The 14,014-nt window shown below is 44.3% G+C and overlaps 1 protein-coding gene across 1 annotated transcript in view; it reads right to left on the reverse strand.

The window, feature by feature from the left end:
- brf1a (BRF1 general transcription factor IIIB subunit a) overlaps positions 1-14,014 on the reverse strand; it is a gene marked incomplete at its 5' end in the record, with an annotated part of 159,462 nt that overhangs the window by 84,336 nt on the left and 61,112 nt on the right. The window contains 3 exons of the mRNA XM_083633132.1: positions 7,548-7,853; positions 11,872-11,964; positions 13,392-13,434. Of these exons, the coding sequence (XP_083489258.1) occupies positions 7,548-7,853; positions 11,872-11,964; positions 13,392-13,434 (442 nt within the window). The remainder of the gene's footprint in view (positions 1-7,547; positions 7,854-11,871; positions 11,965-13,391; positions 13,435-14,014) is intronic.

A 14,014-nucleotide genomic window follows, 5' to 3' on the forward strand; every position in this document is an offset into this window, starting at 1 on the left:
GTTAAGTGTACAGCAGGTGACCCACTGCGATGAAGAATATAGTGACATTAACCGAGAGCAGAGAAAACGTTCGCAGCTGCAGAAGCAACCTTCAGGGTCTGCATGTAAAGTCTGCACGTAACTCACCTCTTGCAGCTGCAGAAGCACCCTTCAGGGTCTGCATGTAAATTCTGTGCATAACTCTCTCTAAAAAAAAGAAAAGTCATGAATGTGGCTACAAAAGAAATAAACTGCATGTGTACAGTATTACTCATTGTATTACTGGGAAGACATGTAACTAACTTTGTAGTCTGAGCCATCTTACACAGCCTATGTGCTGTAACACAGTGCTGCAGTTTATAATTTTGTTTTTGAGACAGGCAAATGTCTCAAACAGACTGATATCACATCACAGGATGTCGGGAAGAGTACATTTCTATATACTGTAATTTGTAAAGATTTTATTATACAAAAATATATGCTGTATTCTCTTATTTTTTTAAAGATACCGTAATTTCCGTACTATAAGCCGCACCGGAGTATAAGCCGCAGCAGCAAAATTGAGAAATAGAGATGTAACCAGCCTCCCAACTACAGTTACTGTGGACATAGAGATGTAAACAGCCTCCCAACTACAGCTACTGTGGCCATAGAGATGTAAACAGCCTCCCAACTACAGCTACTGTGGACATAGAGATGTAAACAGCCTCCCAGCTACAGCTACTGTGGACATAGAGATGTAAACAGCCTCCCAGCTACAGCTACTGTGGCCATAGAGATGTAAACAGCCTCCCAACTACAGCTACTGTGGACATAGAGATGTAAACAGCCTCCCAACTACAGCTACTGTGGACATAGAGATGTAAACAGCCTCCCAGCTACAGCTACTGTGGACATAGAGATGTAAACAGCCTCCCAGCTACAGCTACTGTGGACATAGAGATGTAAACAGCCTCCCAGCTACAGCTACTGTGGCCATAGAGATGTAAACAGCCTCCCAACTACAGCTACTGTGGACATAGAGATGTAAACAGCCTCCCAACTACAGCTACTGTGGACATAGAGATGTAAACAGCCTCCCAGCTACAGCTACTGTGGACATAGAGATGTAAACAGCCTCCCAGCTACAGCTACTGTGGACATAGAGATGTAAACAGTTACTGCCACTTTTATGATTTGGTAGTCTGACTGGGTGGAAGCAGCATGGTGGACTTAGCTCTCTCATTGGTGCTGACCATTTCAGTCGGTGCCGGATGGAAATCCCATTTCGCTCCCTGCAAGCTCTGCATTGGCTCCGACCCGCTCTGACTGCGGCTGCGACCATATTTGGATTTCCTTTCCAAGCCCCGTGTTGAATCTGTATGCCTCTGCTGCTGTACGTGTTGAATCTGCAGAGCTCAAATGCTTGCACCGCTGCCTTTGAAACAATAACAACAGCAGCGCTAGACGCTAGCTTGTTGCTACACGCTGAAAACGATTGATGTGGATTATACAATGAAGCAGACTGCATGGTACGTTCGGTGGATGGCTGTAAAGATACTTTTTACCCTCAAGTCCACAATAGAAAGCGTCCCCAGCCAGACTCTCCTCGCCCCTTTGCCGGGAGAGTCTGGTAAGTGAGACTAATGATTTGGTGACAGCTCTTTTTTTATTCTGTTTCTGCACTTTGTGATGTGACTACATTCATTTGCATTTGTTTAAAATTTGTCATTACCAAAACCCCCAAAAAGCTTTTAAAATAGGCTACTGAAAAAGTCTGGCCCATCTACATTTCCTGGTTTTAAAATCTGGCAGAATTAAATTTGTGTCCGCACGCACGCACGCACGCACGCGCGCGCACACACACACACACACACACACACACACACACACACACACACACACACACACACACACAGACACAGAGGAATGACTGGTTCCCTCTAATCATATTGCCTCCCAGTGAGATCAGGCTGAGGTCCCACTGGCCACCAAATTAAAAGCCTTCAATCAGGCCCATTTGTCACGTTTAATACACCTTCTCTCATTCTCGGCCACAGAGCAGGAGGTGAGCGATCACATGACTCAGGATTACGTCACATGACTCAGGATCACGTCACGCCGTAACAAAGAGAGAGAGAGAGAAAAGAGAGAGCGACGAGTCTACAATTAATTTGAAAGCGTCTGATCCAGGCAGGCACCCACCCACAAGTGATTCATTCCAATCTGGTAATGGTTGCTCTTCTCACTCTGACCTCGCCGTGTTGTCCCCGTGACGACAGGAGGGTCAGCGGCCTTCTGGGAAATGTTCATAGGGTTAATGGGCTGTTTTGACTGGAGCTACGGATGTTTTCGGGAGGCGGGGCCTGACTGGGGCAGCTTTGCATATGTGTGAGATAAATGGCTAATCAAATTGGATTGGATTTGAAACATGGTGATTGATTGAGTGCTCTACATCAGCGGTTCTCAACGTGGGGTCCGGGGACCACCAGGGGTCCTTGAGGGGATTCCAAGGGGGTCCTCAGCAAATTGATGAATCGGGTTAAACTTCATTATTTCCTTTACATGAACAATATAGAATGTAGGGGGAAAAAAATCACTGTTATGTCTCTACCTACAGCACAGATAGTCATGGAGTTCTGGACAAAATTACATCTTAACTAGGGATGTTCATTTTTAAAAATTTCCATAATCGAAAATCGGGAAAATTAACGATCAATTATCGATTGCGTAATAATAATAATAATAATAATATATATATATATTTTTTTTTTTACTCTGGTCTGGTAATAACGTTGCGCGTTCTCTGCCAGCTATAATGGCGATGCCGCTGTGTAGTAAGAATATCAGACACTAGCGCTGTGGCCAGGTAAACAAACATGTTACATGTCAGGTTACATGATGTAAGGCAATCGGCGTCTTCCAGCTTAGCTGACAGCACAAGAGTCAAATCAACAGGCCTGAGCCTCACTGAGGTCCGCAGACCGCTGGGTGCGTTTGTTTGTGTCCCCGGCGCATGCCGGTGTGAATTCCCCATGTTTAAAACAGTTTTGCTGGCACAAAGGCCCGTGCCCAGCCAGAAAACTAGAGACTATATGAAGCTCCACCTGACGTTAGTCGGCTGTGCAATGGAGTGGGGCGAGGAGGAACGAATTCCACCCAAACCTAGTCCGCAAAAATAAATACCGGTAAATAAATAAATAATAATAATAATAAAATCGATCCAAATTCCACATGATCGATTCAATTCCTTAACGATCAATTATCGATTTTCGATAATTGATGAACATCCCTAATCTTAACAATAAACAATATTCTCAGATTTGGGTTCGACAGACAGAATCTCATCAAATGAGGGTCCGTGGTCCAAATGTGGACTACATTAGCAGTCCTGATATGAAAATGGTTGAGAAACACTGCTCTAAATGACACAAACACACAATTAAATCGGTTTCATTTATCTACAATATATATACACACACAGTGTTGGGGGTAACTCATTACAAGAGTAACATATTACATGTAATATATTACTTTTAGCAGTAACTCAGTAATATAACTTATTACTTATAGGATTTCAGTAATATTATACCAGTTACTTTGTCAAGTAACTCAAGTTACAAATTGAGTTACATTTTATTTCCTAATCAAACTGTGTGTGTTTTTATGCAAATAACCACTATAGATGACAATAACAAAGGAAAATAATAACATTTAGAATTTTGGATGGTTTACACTGACTTCAATGCGGTTGAAATAATTTTTCGGGATGTTCCGGGGCGGCCATGTAATTCTGCTGCTGCAGTTGTTTTGGTAAAAGTAATGCAAAAGTAGTGTAATAAGTAATGAGTTACTCTACACATAAAGTAATATTGTAAAGTAACTTATTACTTTCAAATGAAAGTAACTAGTAATATGTAGTATATTACATTTCGAAAGTAACTTGCCCAACACTGTATATATATATATATATATATATATAAATATATTCTAGTGCAATTCTTGTTTTTGACTACTGCTTGGTCATTATGCTTATTGCCTATTGTCTGCTGCATGCGTCTGAATATTGCACTGGATGCCACTTTACTGTTATAGTTTTGTTTTGGTCTGTCTGCCAGTCGCACAGCACCAACGTACCAAGCTCAATTCCTTGTATGTGCATGTGTGTGTACCTGGTGATAATAAATCTGAATTTCTATTTTCGACGTTTAGTTCAAATCCAGAGAGTGTATACATGGGTGAATGTCTTGCTTAAGGACCCTGGGACAGGGAGTGAATATTGATGGGGCCATACACACAGGCTATTGCAGGATTCACACCTGTGACCTTTCAGTTAGGGGATGTTCTCTAGCCATTAGAGCCCTTCCCCCTCCCATCCATCCATCAAAGCACACTTCACCTCCGAAGCCCATCCTCTCATCACTCCCCATCCTCCCACTCTGAGCCATAAAAAGGCAGCTTTCTTCATCAGGACAGATGCATCTGTGCAGTACCGTTACCTCGCATCCATCAACACCTCTGCACACGCTGCAGCAGGGTGGGGGGGGGTGAGGGGGGGGGGTGAGGAGAGCGTCCCACTCGTGTAATTAGGTAATTATGGGGAACGGATGATGGAGCTCGGTCAAATTTTATTTTTGCAACCGTTACTGTTCTGTTGTCACACTGGCTGATGGTGCGATCGCACCTGTGGTTGGTTTTCTTCAGTCTGAAGAAAACCATTTTTTGTATTTGGCTCATAAAAGGCACTGACAAGGTTCTGCGCAGCCTCGACTTGGAGCCTTGTCGCCGCCGAGCGGTGACAGCGAGACTGTGCATACTCGAACGTAACTCGGCGCGTTGGCTGCGGTACACATCCAAAACGTTATCGTGTCGTTTACCAAGAACTTGCAATCATGTCGGTGGGGGACATTTTATTGTCCCTCCATTTCAAAACTCATTCCGGTGAGCCTGCAGAACGCTTTGCTAGATGAGGGACAAGCACTGTTAAATGAGGAAATGGCATTTCCTCATTCCTCACAACAAGGAGTTGACGGCGCGGAGTCACATTTTCGAGGAGCTGCACGCCCCCTCCGCCGAGCTGCGCCGATAGGACGCCCAGTTGCGGCGACCCCCTCGGCGCAGTCAGCGCTCGAGCATAATTTGCGCTTTAGCCTCACACTGACCAGACAAGAGAAGCAGGACCTGGAAACAAAGTCACATGGGCTCAGCTGCTGTTATTTGGTGCCACCAGAGTTCTTCCCTGGAACAAGTTGCAGTCTTCTCTTCTGGCATAATCCATGTGTCAAGTGTCTAGCCGACGTATGTTTTATTATTGTAGCATTTAACACCTTAAGTGCCATAGCCGAAATAATTCGTCTTACATAATCCAACGCTTAAGTGCCAGAGCCGAGTTTACTCGTCTTACATAAACATTTTTTTTTTTTGACGGTGGGACATCAATCAACAACTTTTACATCTTCGAGATCACTATTGGAGCAAGATAATGTGTATAATCTATTTTACCGACCCACTAAGTGTTGACAGTGCTCCCCCAGACGACCGAAATCAAAGAAAAAACTGCCGCGGGACCAAGCCGTTCAAGGAAATGCCGTGGCGATTTTACAGTAATCCATTCAAGACTTGTCTTGCCTGAGAGCGGCCGCGCACCGGCAGCAGCACACAGAGAGCGGAGAGCGATTTGCAAAATAGATCATAGGTGAAACACACTTTGAAACACCTCAGAAAGGCCAGAATCAACATCTGCCCATCGCCCACGCATTCCCCGGCCCATCTTGACTCGCACAAGGAGCGTCCGCACGCAGGCAAGCAGGCAGGCAGGCACACAGGCAGGCAGCAGCAAAAGCGCTTCTGACACGCCCGCTGTACAGCCAGGAGGAAGGAGGAGAAGACACACGGAGGGAGGAGTTTGAATGAGAGGGGTGTTTCCTGTTGTTATGGAGGAAATTACTGTTCAAAACTATTGTTTAGAATGTCTGACGGTCTTACTGATGCCAAAAATGAATGGTTAAAGTGACTGTTTCACAAAAAGCCATTTATCTCTGAATAAATTTCCAGACGCTGAAACCATGCTGTACTCAACGGCTAATATCTACATAACTACTAACTCTGCAAACTAACTCTTTTAGACAGAGAAAGCACACATTCTATTAGTTATTTTTAGATGATTGGTGTTCATGAATTCGTAACAGAAAAGAATCCTCGGCTGTTCTAAAATGAGCCAGAATCGTCAAAAACACCCCTGGCACAACTTACCTACAGGAATGAAAACATGGCTGGCATTCAATGTGTTAATGTGAAATGAAGCCACTTGGGATGTTTCGGGGTAGGGCTAGTACCCGGGTGGTGTAGCAGTCTATTCGCCTATTTCACTTCCCACCCAATTCACCCATTTTATCATTTTTCAGCAGCATAACTGGCATAAGTGCCCTCTATGGGTGGAACACTGCTTTTTTTTGTGCCCTCAAATGAATGGGATATTTGGTACATCCTGATGTCACGGTGGGTTTAGCAGGCGCCCCACTCATGTGAAAAATCGTTTTTTTCCCCATTGATTATTACTGTAGTTCACGCGGGTCGCAGGTTCGCGCCCCCGTTGTTACCACCAGCTTTGTCAGGCATCTCTACAGACACATTAACAGTGTCTGTGGGTGGGAAGCCGGACAAGGGTATGTGTCCAGGTCGCTGCACTAGCGTCTCCTCTTGTCGGTCGGGGCACCTGTTCGGGGGAGAGGGGAACTGGGTGGGGAAGGGGGTAACGTGTTCCCCGCACGCGTTATGTCCTGCCAGGTGAAACGCCTCGCTGTCAGGTGAAAAGAAGCGGCTGGCGACTCCACATGTATCGGAGGAGGCATGTGAGAGTCTACACCCTCCCCAGATCAGCAGAGGGGGAGCCCTTAGACAGGGGGAATTGGCAATGTATGTTAGGATTGGGAGAAAAAGGGGTAGACAATGTTTTTGGGGTAATTATAAAAATAAAAACCAAGAGAGCATTCTTTAACCTGATTATGGGCATGGCGGTGACGTAACAGATACCAGACACAGTCAAGGACAATCGGCATCACCGCAGTATCCAGCAACTGATCACACTAAACATCGTCCTCAATGGTTTTATGGCTTCTATAAAACGGTACCAACTCATCTACTGCCTGAGAAATTCTCTTCAAACAATTTTCTTTTCAGATTGCTTGGCTGGGGTGACCTTTTGTATAATGAACATTTAAATACTTTGCTTTTAACTCTCATTTGGCTGCAGTATAAATGAAAGTTATATGGACCATTATAGAACAAACCATAAGAAAACAAGAAAAATCTGAAGACAATGTGTGGAGACGGGTAGAAGGGCGATCCAGGCAAACCCATTTTCTGCTAACAAATGAGATTATGATGCCTCGAAAATCAGCCCCTTTGTGATAAAAACCAAGACAAACCTGTGTAGGTAATGTAAAGGTAGGTAATGTAAAGGTAGGTAATGTAAAGGTAGGTAATGTAAAGGTAGGTAATGTCATTTCTGGTGATACAGAACAAAATGGGATTGTTATGGCTAAAAATCAATCAAATGAATCAAGAGTGAGGAATCAGGCCGCGCTCACCGTTCTCCTTCCCCTCTCCCATGCAGTCGCTGAGGGACTGGGACAGGCCGAGGCTGGCTGCCGTGGGCATGGGTCCCAGGATGGACTCGAGCGACGGGCCTTTACGCTGCGGGACGCCCCCCTCCTCCTCCTCCTCCTCCTCCTCTGGTCTCTTCTGCTCTAGTTTCCTCAGCGCCTCCACAGTCAGCTCCTGGAGGTCTTTGCCAAAGTGCTTGGCGATGGCTCTCAGCTCCTCGTCTTCGTCATCACCATCGGCCGTGTCGGAAAAAATGGAGGAGGTGCCGTCATCGTCTTTATGCTGCGGCTCTGGGAGAGAGGGACAGGGCGACTCTGACATTGGTATACTGGAAATATTGACATAGCCAAAAGTTTGACATGGCACATTTTCCTTTATTGTTTCCATTTTCTATATTTTAGAGTAACAGTAAAGAGATCAAAACGTTGAAATAACACAAATGGAATTATGCAGCGACCAAAAAAAGTGTTAAATTAAAACAATATATACTTATATTTTAGGTTATTTAAATTAGCCGCCCTTTGCCTTGATGGAAAGGAAAGGCTTTGGAAAGAAATTCATACATAACAGGATCAACTATTGACATTTGTCTAAGAAACACATTTCAAGCATTTGAGCAAAGGCCTTTAGATCAAAATGACTTTAAGAGAATGAAAAACAGCACGTTCAATCAGGTGGTCCAAAGTCTTCACTGCTAGTGTATTTCATTACATTTTACAACAAGCACTATACATGTAGCTGAAAACAGTCAAAATTTGCCACAAATGCAGTAAAATTATTTCGTTACCGAATATTTGACACTGATAATCATGACTAGTATCAATCATATAATCAAGCACAATAATCAGGATAACAATGTAGCTATAATTGCGCAGTCCTGGTTTCCAGGTAAGATACATCCTTTCATCAGTCATGATTAAACGTTATCACGCAGAGTTTAGCCCACAAGTCAGAGAAGCAACTGACAAGTATGACTTTCAGGAGAAGCTGAAGCCTCTGGAGCTGAGAGAGAGGCAGCTGGCAGAGCAACAAGCCTGCACTCCCACCCCGCGGTGTGCACGCAGGGGGTACGCTGTGTGTGTACGTGTGTCTGTGTGTGTGTGCACGCAGGGGGTCCGGTGTGTGTGTTTGTGTGTGTGTGTGTGTGTGCACGCAGGGGGTCCGGTGTGTGTGTGTGTGTGTGTGTGTGCGAGACAAAAGTAGAAAGAGATCAAAAGAAAAAGTGACAGAGTGTGTTCTCATGTATGTGAGTGAGATAAAAGAGTGAGAGACAAAGACACAGAGTGGGCATGTGGTGTGTGTGTGTGTGTGTGTGCATGTGTGCGAGTGTGTGTGTGCGTGCGCACGTGTTTGTGTGTGCATGCGTGTGTGTGCGCATGCGCCAGTGTGTGTGAGTGTGTGTACGCACGCGCGCGCGCGTGCGTGTGCGGTTGGAGGGCTCTGTGGAGATGAAGGGAGAGAGGGAACACCACACGGTCTCAGAGTTTTCACCATGTCTGATCTACTTCAGTGAACTTCATCATAACATTAACAAGCCAATGTTGCTGCTGCTATATTCTTAGTAGTGGGCCGACCTACGTAAACGCTCTACACTCATTTCAGGTGCTGTGATGCAGCAAGCCTGTGTTTAAACCTGCTGTTCTGGTGTTCCTCGATGATATAGTTTTACAAGACGACTTCATTGTCTGTATGAAAATAATATAAGTATATCACAGCCAGGCTGGAAACCGAGAGCAGCTGGTGCAGCTTGTTGTGGTGTGGCTGTGGATCCATTCAGTAACGTTCTCAGTCAAAGTGAATAGTGTGATAAGGTGGATTTGTTTCCAAATGTAGGTTACTGTGACACAGTCAACTGTCTGTCTTTAGTCCTAGTCTCTACTCCAAAACACTTGTTACTGTCACACAGTCAACTGTCTGTCTTTAGCCCTAGTCTCTACTCCAAAACATTTGTTACTGTCACACAGTCAACTGTCTGTCTTTAGTCCTAGTCTCTACTCCAAAACACTTGTTACTGTGACACAGTCAACTGTCTGTCTTTAGTCCTAGTCTCTACTCCAAAACACTTGTTACTGTCACACAGTCAACTGTCTGTCTTTAGCCCTAGTCTCTACTCCAAAACATTTGTTACTGTCACACAGTCAACTGTCTGTCTTTAGTCCTAGTCTCTACTCCAAAACACTTGTTACTGTCACACAGTCAACTGTCTGTCTTTAGTCCTAGTCTTTACTCCAAAACACTTGTTACTGTCACACAGTCAACTGTCTGTCTTTAGTCCTAGTCTTTACTCCAAAACACTTGTTACTGTCACACAGTCAACTGTCTGTCTTTAGTCCTAGTCTTTACTCCAAAACACTTGTTACTGTCACACAGTCAACTGTCTGTCTTTAGTCCTAGTCTCTACTCCAAAACACTTGTTACTGTCACACAGTCAACTGTCTGTCTTTAGCCCTAGTCTCTACTCCAAAACACTTGTTACTGTGACACAGTTAACTGTATGTCTTTAGCCCTAGTCTCTACTCCAAAACACATGTTACTGTGACACAGTCAACTGTCTGTCTTTAGCCCTAGTCTCTACTCCAAAACACTTGTTACTGTCACACAGTCAACTGTCTGTCTTTAGTCCTAGTCTCTACTCTAAAACACTTGTTACTGTGACACAGTCAACTGTCTGTCTTTAGCCCTAGTCTCTACTCCAAAACACTTGTTACTGTGACACAGTCAACTGTCTGTCTTTAGCCCTAGACTCTACTCCAAAACATTCTGTTACAAAGGCTTCGTGTCAACGCTGATTCGCTGGCCGCCACCCAGGGCATATTCTGGGCCTCCGGGCCCAGCTGGATCCCTGGAAGCTGTTTCTGGATCTATCGAGAGTGATGACATCATCACCTCGCCGATGACATCACAATGGGATCTATGACATCATGTGACATGTGACGTTCTCGTCCGATGTTGAGTTGAGTTGAGCTTAACTTTATTGTCCCATAGGGAAATTTGTCTTAGGCAATTTGTACAGCAGCAATAGAGCGTGACAAACGTAACAGACAGTACAGTACAGCTGAAGACAATCAGCGCGTAGACAAGAGGACAACATAGTCAGACATGATGCAGCCTGGGCTACGAGTTAACAACTCTACCTAACCACGTATTGCACTTCAATATTGCACTTCAAGTATTACACAATCCCAAAACCGCATTTCAAACCAATACCATCATAAAACCATGGTTCCTTAAACAAAAAACATTAAAACCACTGACTGTTAAGGGTAAAAAGTAAAAAGATAAAATGATAAAATGAAATAAAATGAATATAAAACTAACTAAGGCAAGATAAATATCACATGACCAGACAGGCTGCAGGGACAGCCGAGCTCAAGTGAGCTACCATGTATGCCACACCAAACACCAACAGAGACATGTCATGACATCATCACCGGTACCATCACAATGGAAACCACGCCATCACCAACGACATCACAATTGGACCTATGACATCGTCGGCAGTGTGACCTCATCAAAGCTGCTACGTTATGACATCAGCAGTGATGTCATACGCAAGGGCGAGCAAGGATTATATAAGCAGCGCACGCTCCAGGTTCAAGGTTCACATAGCTTCAATGCCCAGGAGAGCAAGCAGCTACAGAAGCAAGCGTCAGTTCCATGCCAGAGACGATGAGGATAAATGGAACAGGATTCAGGAACAGGAACAGGAAGAATGGAACAGGCTTAGAAGGTGGGATTCATAATTCCAGGAGGTGCTGGCCAACACAACTACCAGGGATGTATTACCGAACGGGCCTACCGTGCCCAGGCCCAGGGGACCTATAACCCAGAGACTCTTCACAGGGCCACCGTGTCTCTTGCCCAGGCCTCGGACAAACTTATCCCTTAGGGCAGTGATTCCCAATCAGGGGTACGTGCACCCCTAGGGCCTAGTTCCTCATTGCGCGGCTCGCGAGACGCTGGTGGCTCTCTAAGCTTTAGTTGGCGGCTCTAACAAATTGCAAAAAAAATAATAATATTAATAATTAGATCCCTCCCCCCCCTCCCCAAAAAATTTCAATAAACCTTTATGGCATATTATTACAATATAACAATACTGGTGTTGACAGTAATAGAAGGTTTTCTCTTAACCCGTTTATGACTATAAACGGATAAAGCTTATCGGTGTATGCTGTTTACATGACCACTTGAATAATCAGGTAACTCCAGAAATCCGCTAATAAACAGTTTATTGTGTGCATGTAAACGCACTCAGTGTCGACTGTCTGTCTTTAGCCCTGTGTCTGTCCACGCTGCTCTGTGTGGTACCTTGCTTGGTGTAGGCGGCGTATATTCCTCTCAGCGCGGGTCGGCAGGACTCCAGCTCTGTGTCGATTTCATCCTGGTAGCTTTGAATTTCATCTGTTGAAGATAAAGAAGGGTTATTGCTATGACTCGCCATCCACGGTTTAGATTGACATTTTACACATAAGCAATTTAGCTGGTTCTCTTATCCAGACTGATTCCTGGATCAACAACATTACATATGCAACGGAATGTAAGCAATGCAACAGTTAGAGCCACTACAAAGCAAACAGTTGGATGTGACAAATATCCCCATGTCCCTAAAATGATCATGCATGACAGAGTAGCACCAGATGAGATTGCAATTTTACTGCTTTTTGTGTTCCTGGCAACATTGCTGAAGATTTCTCTGAACTTTTCGTAACTCTTGAAAATTACAGTTCACTCATTTCCATAATTATAGTAACAAAACATAATATATTCTTAATGACATGTTGTTGTGCAGAAACTCTTATGTGAGAAGGAGCTACAGTGTTATTTTTTCTTTGAGGCTTAACCAGATCCAACAATCTGTCTGCTTAGCTTTGGGTCAAGGCCTGCTGTTGAAAACAAGTGTAAGGCTACGTTCACACAGCAAACCTTAGTGCTCAAATCTGGTCTTTTCCCCCCTAAGTGACTCAGGTCAGTCTTTTTCATGAGTGTGTGAACAGTACAAGTCACATTGAAAGTGACTTTTTTTAAAGACGACCTGGGCTACTTGTGGAAAAACATTTGAATCTGATGTTTTGGAATGTGACTTCGGTGTGAACAGACATCTGGCCCATATCAGGGAGGACCAACAAGCAGGCAGATTGTGATTACAAACATGGAGGACAGCTGCGAGGGAGCTCAGTGGAGGGACAGTGAGGTTTTAGACCTTATATATGATACCTATACGTATTTGGGGTGACACTTCTGTGCAAGCAAAACTTGAGGATCCACAAACTCCTCTGTACAGAAGTAGCAGCTATTGCTCCAGAGAAAGCCATCATTAAAAGGTTGGCTCTCTTTCTCCTCCTCCTCCTCGCTATCATCTGCTCCCGTATTCGCTGGCTTCCACTGCACAATAACTTGTAAATTAAACCATAAACAACATCGTCACTGCCATGTTTACTGCTGTCTACTTCCGGGTTTTTACGTAGAACAGCAGTCAGTGTGCTGTGTGTGACGTTATAGTTGTTCTTCTGCGCATGCGGGTCACTTCAGGTCTGCGATCTGTTCACACTGGAGTCTGATATGGGCCACTTTTAAAAAGTCTGTGTGAACAGCCACAGAAAAAATCTGATCTGATCAAAACATCAGATTCGAGCAGTAAGGTTTGCTGTGTGAACGTAGCCTAAGAAAAAGTCTTTGTCTGCATCGTCAATGTGTGAGCCCAACTACTCTAAAAAGGCTGATGGAATTTCATTATGTCAATAAAAAACTAAACTAATGAAAGCAGCCTGAAAATGGAGGCACCTTTGATGTGATGACAAACAAACCAAACAAGGATATCACATTCATACCTTGAACGTCATCATCCATCTTTTTCACCAACTCAATCTTCAGCTAGAGGAGGAAGACAAAGGACAGAAATTGAATGAAAGTATAGAAATCTATTCCTACTCCAACAGTGACAATGAGGAGAACATTTGACCAAGTTAAAGCTGTGTGAGTGTCAGATCATTTTCTTTCTACTATACAGTAAGCCAATGGATAAATATGATTTTAATCATTTTCCGCTGTGTGGGAAGTGGGAACCTTGTATCCCAGATTTCGACCCCCAAATTTTTGTTTTCCCCTTAAGCCATGGAGAGAAATCAGTCTGTGTCAGAGTGAGCAGAAGTTACATTAGTCAGTAAAAGGAAGGAAAAGTTGTTAATGTGAGAATTCAACTATGACGCCCGTGCCACACATCCTGCGTGAGCAGTGTGCTGGGCGGAACCTGTTGGGTTTAATTTTGGCATCTTAGCAGGTGAGAGCAGTACAGCTCAGCTGCGTCTCATCTAGAGATCTGACATCTCGTCTATTTTCACCGCAAGATGCGCACGCGTTCCCCAGCAAAAATAGACAGCAGCGACTCGACTGCGTCTCGGCTCCTGCCCGGTTTACTGGAAGGCAGCTCCACAGCTGTATGTGAGGCATACAA

This window comes from Poromitra crassiceps (assembly GCF_964638095.1).
Source record: "Poromitra crassiceps genome assembly, chromosome: 3".
Lineage (NCBI taxonomy): Eukaryota > Metazoa > Chordata > Actinopteri > Beryciformes > Melamphaidae > Poromitra > Poromitra crassiceps.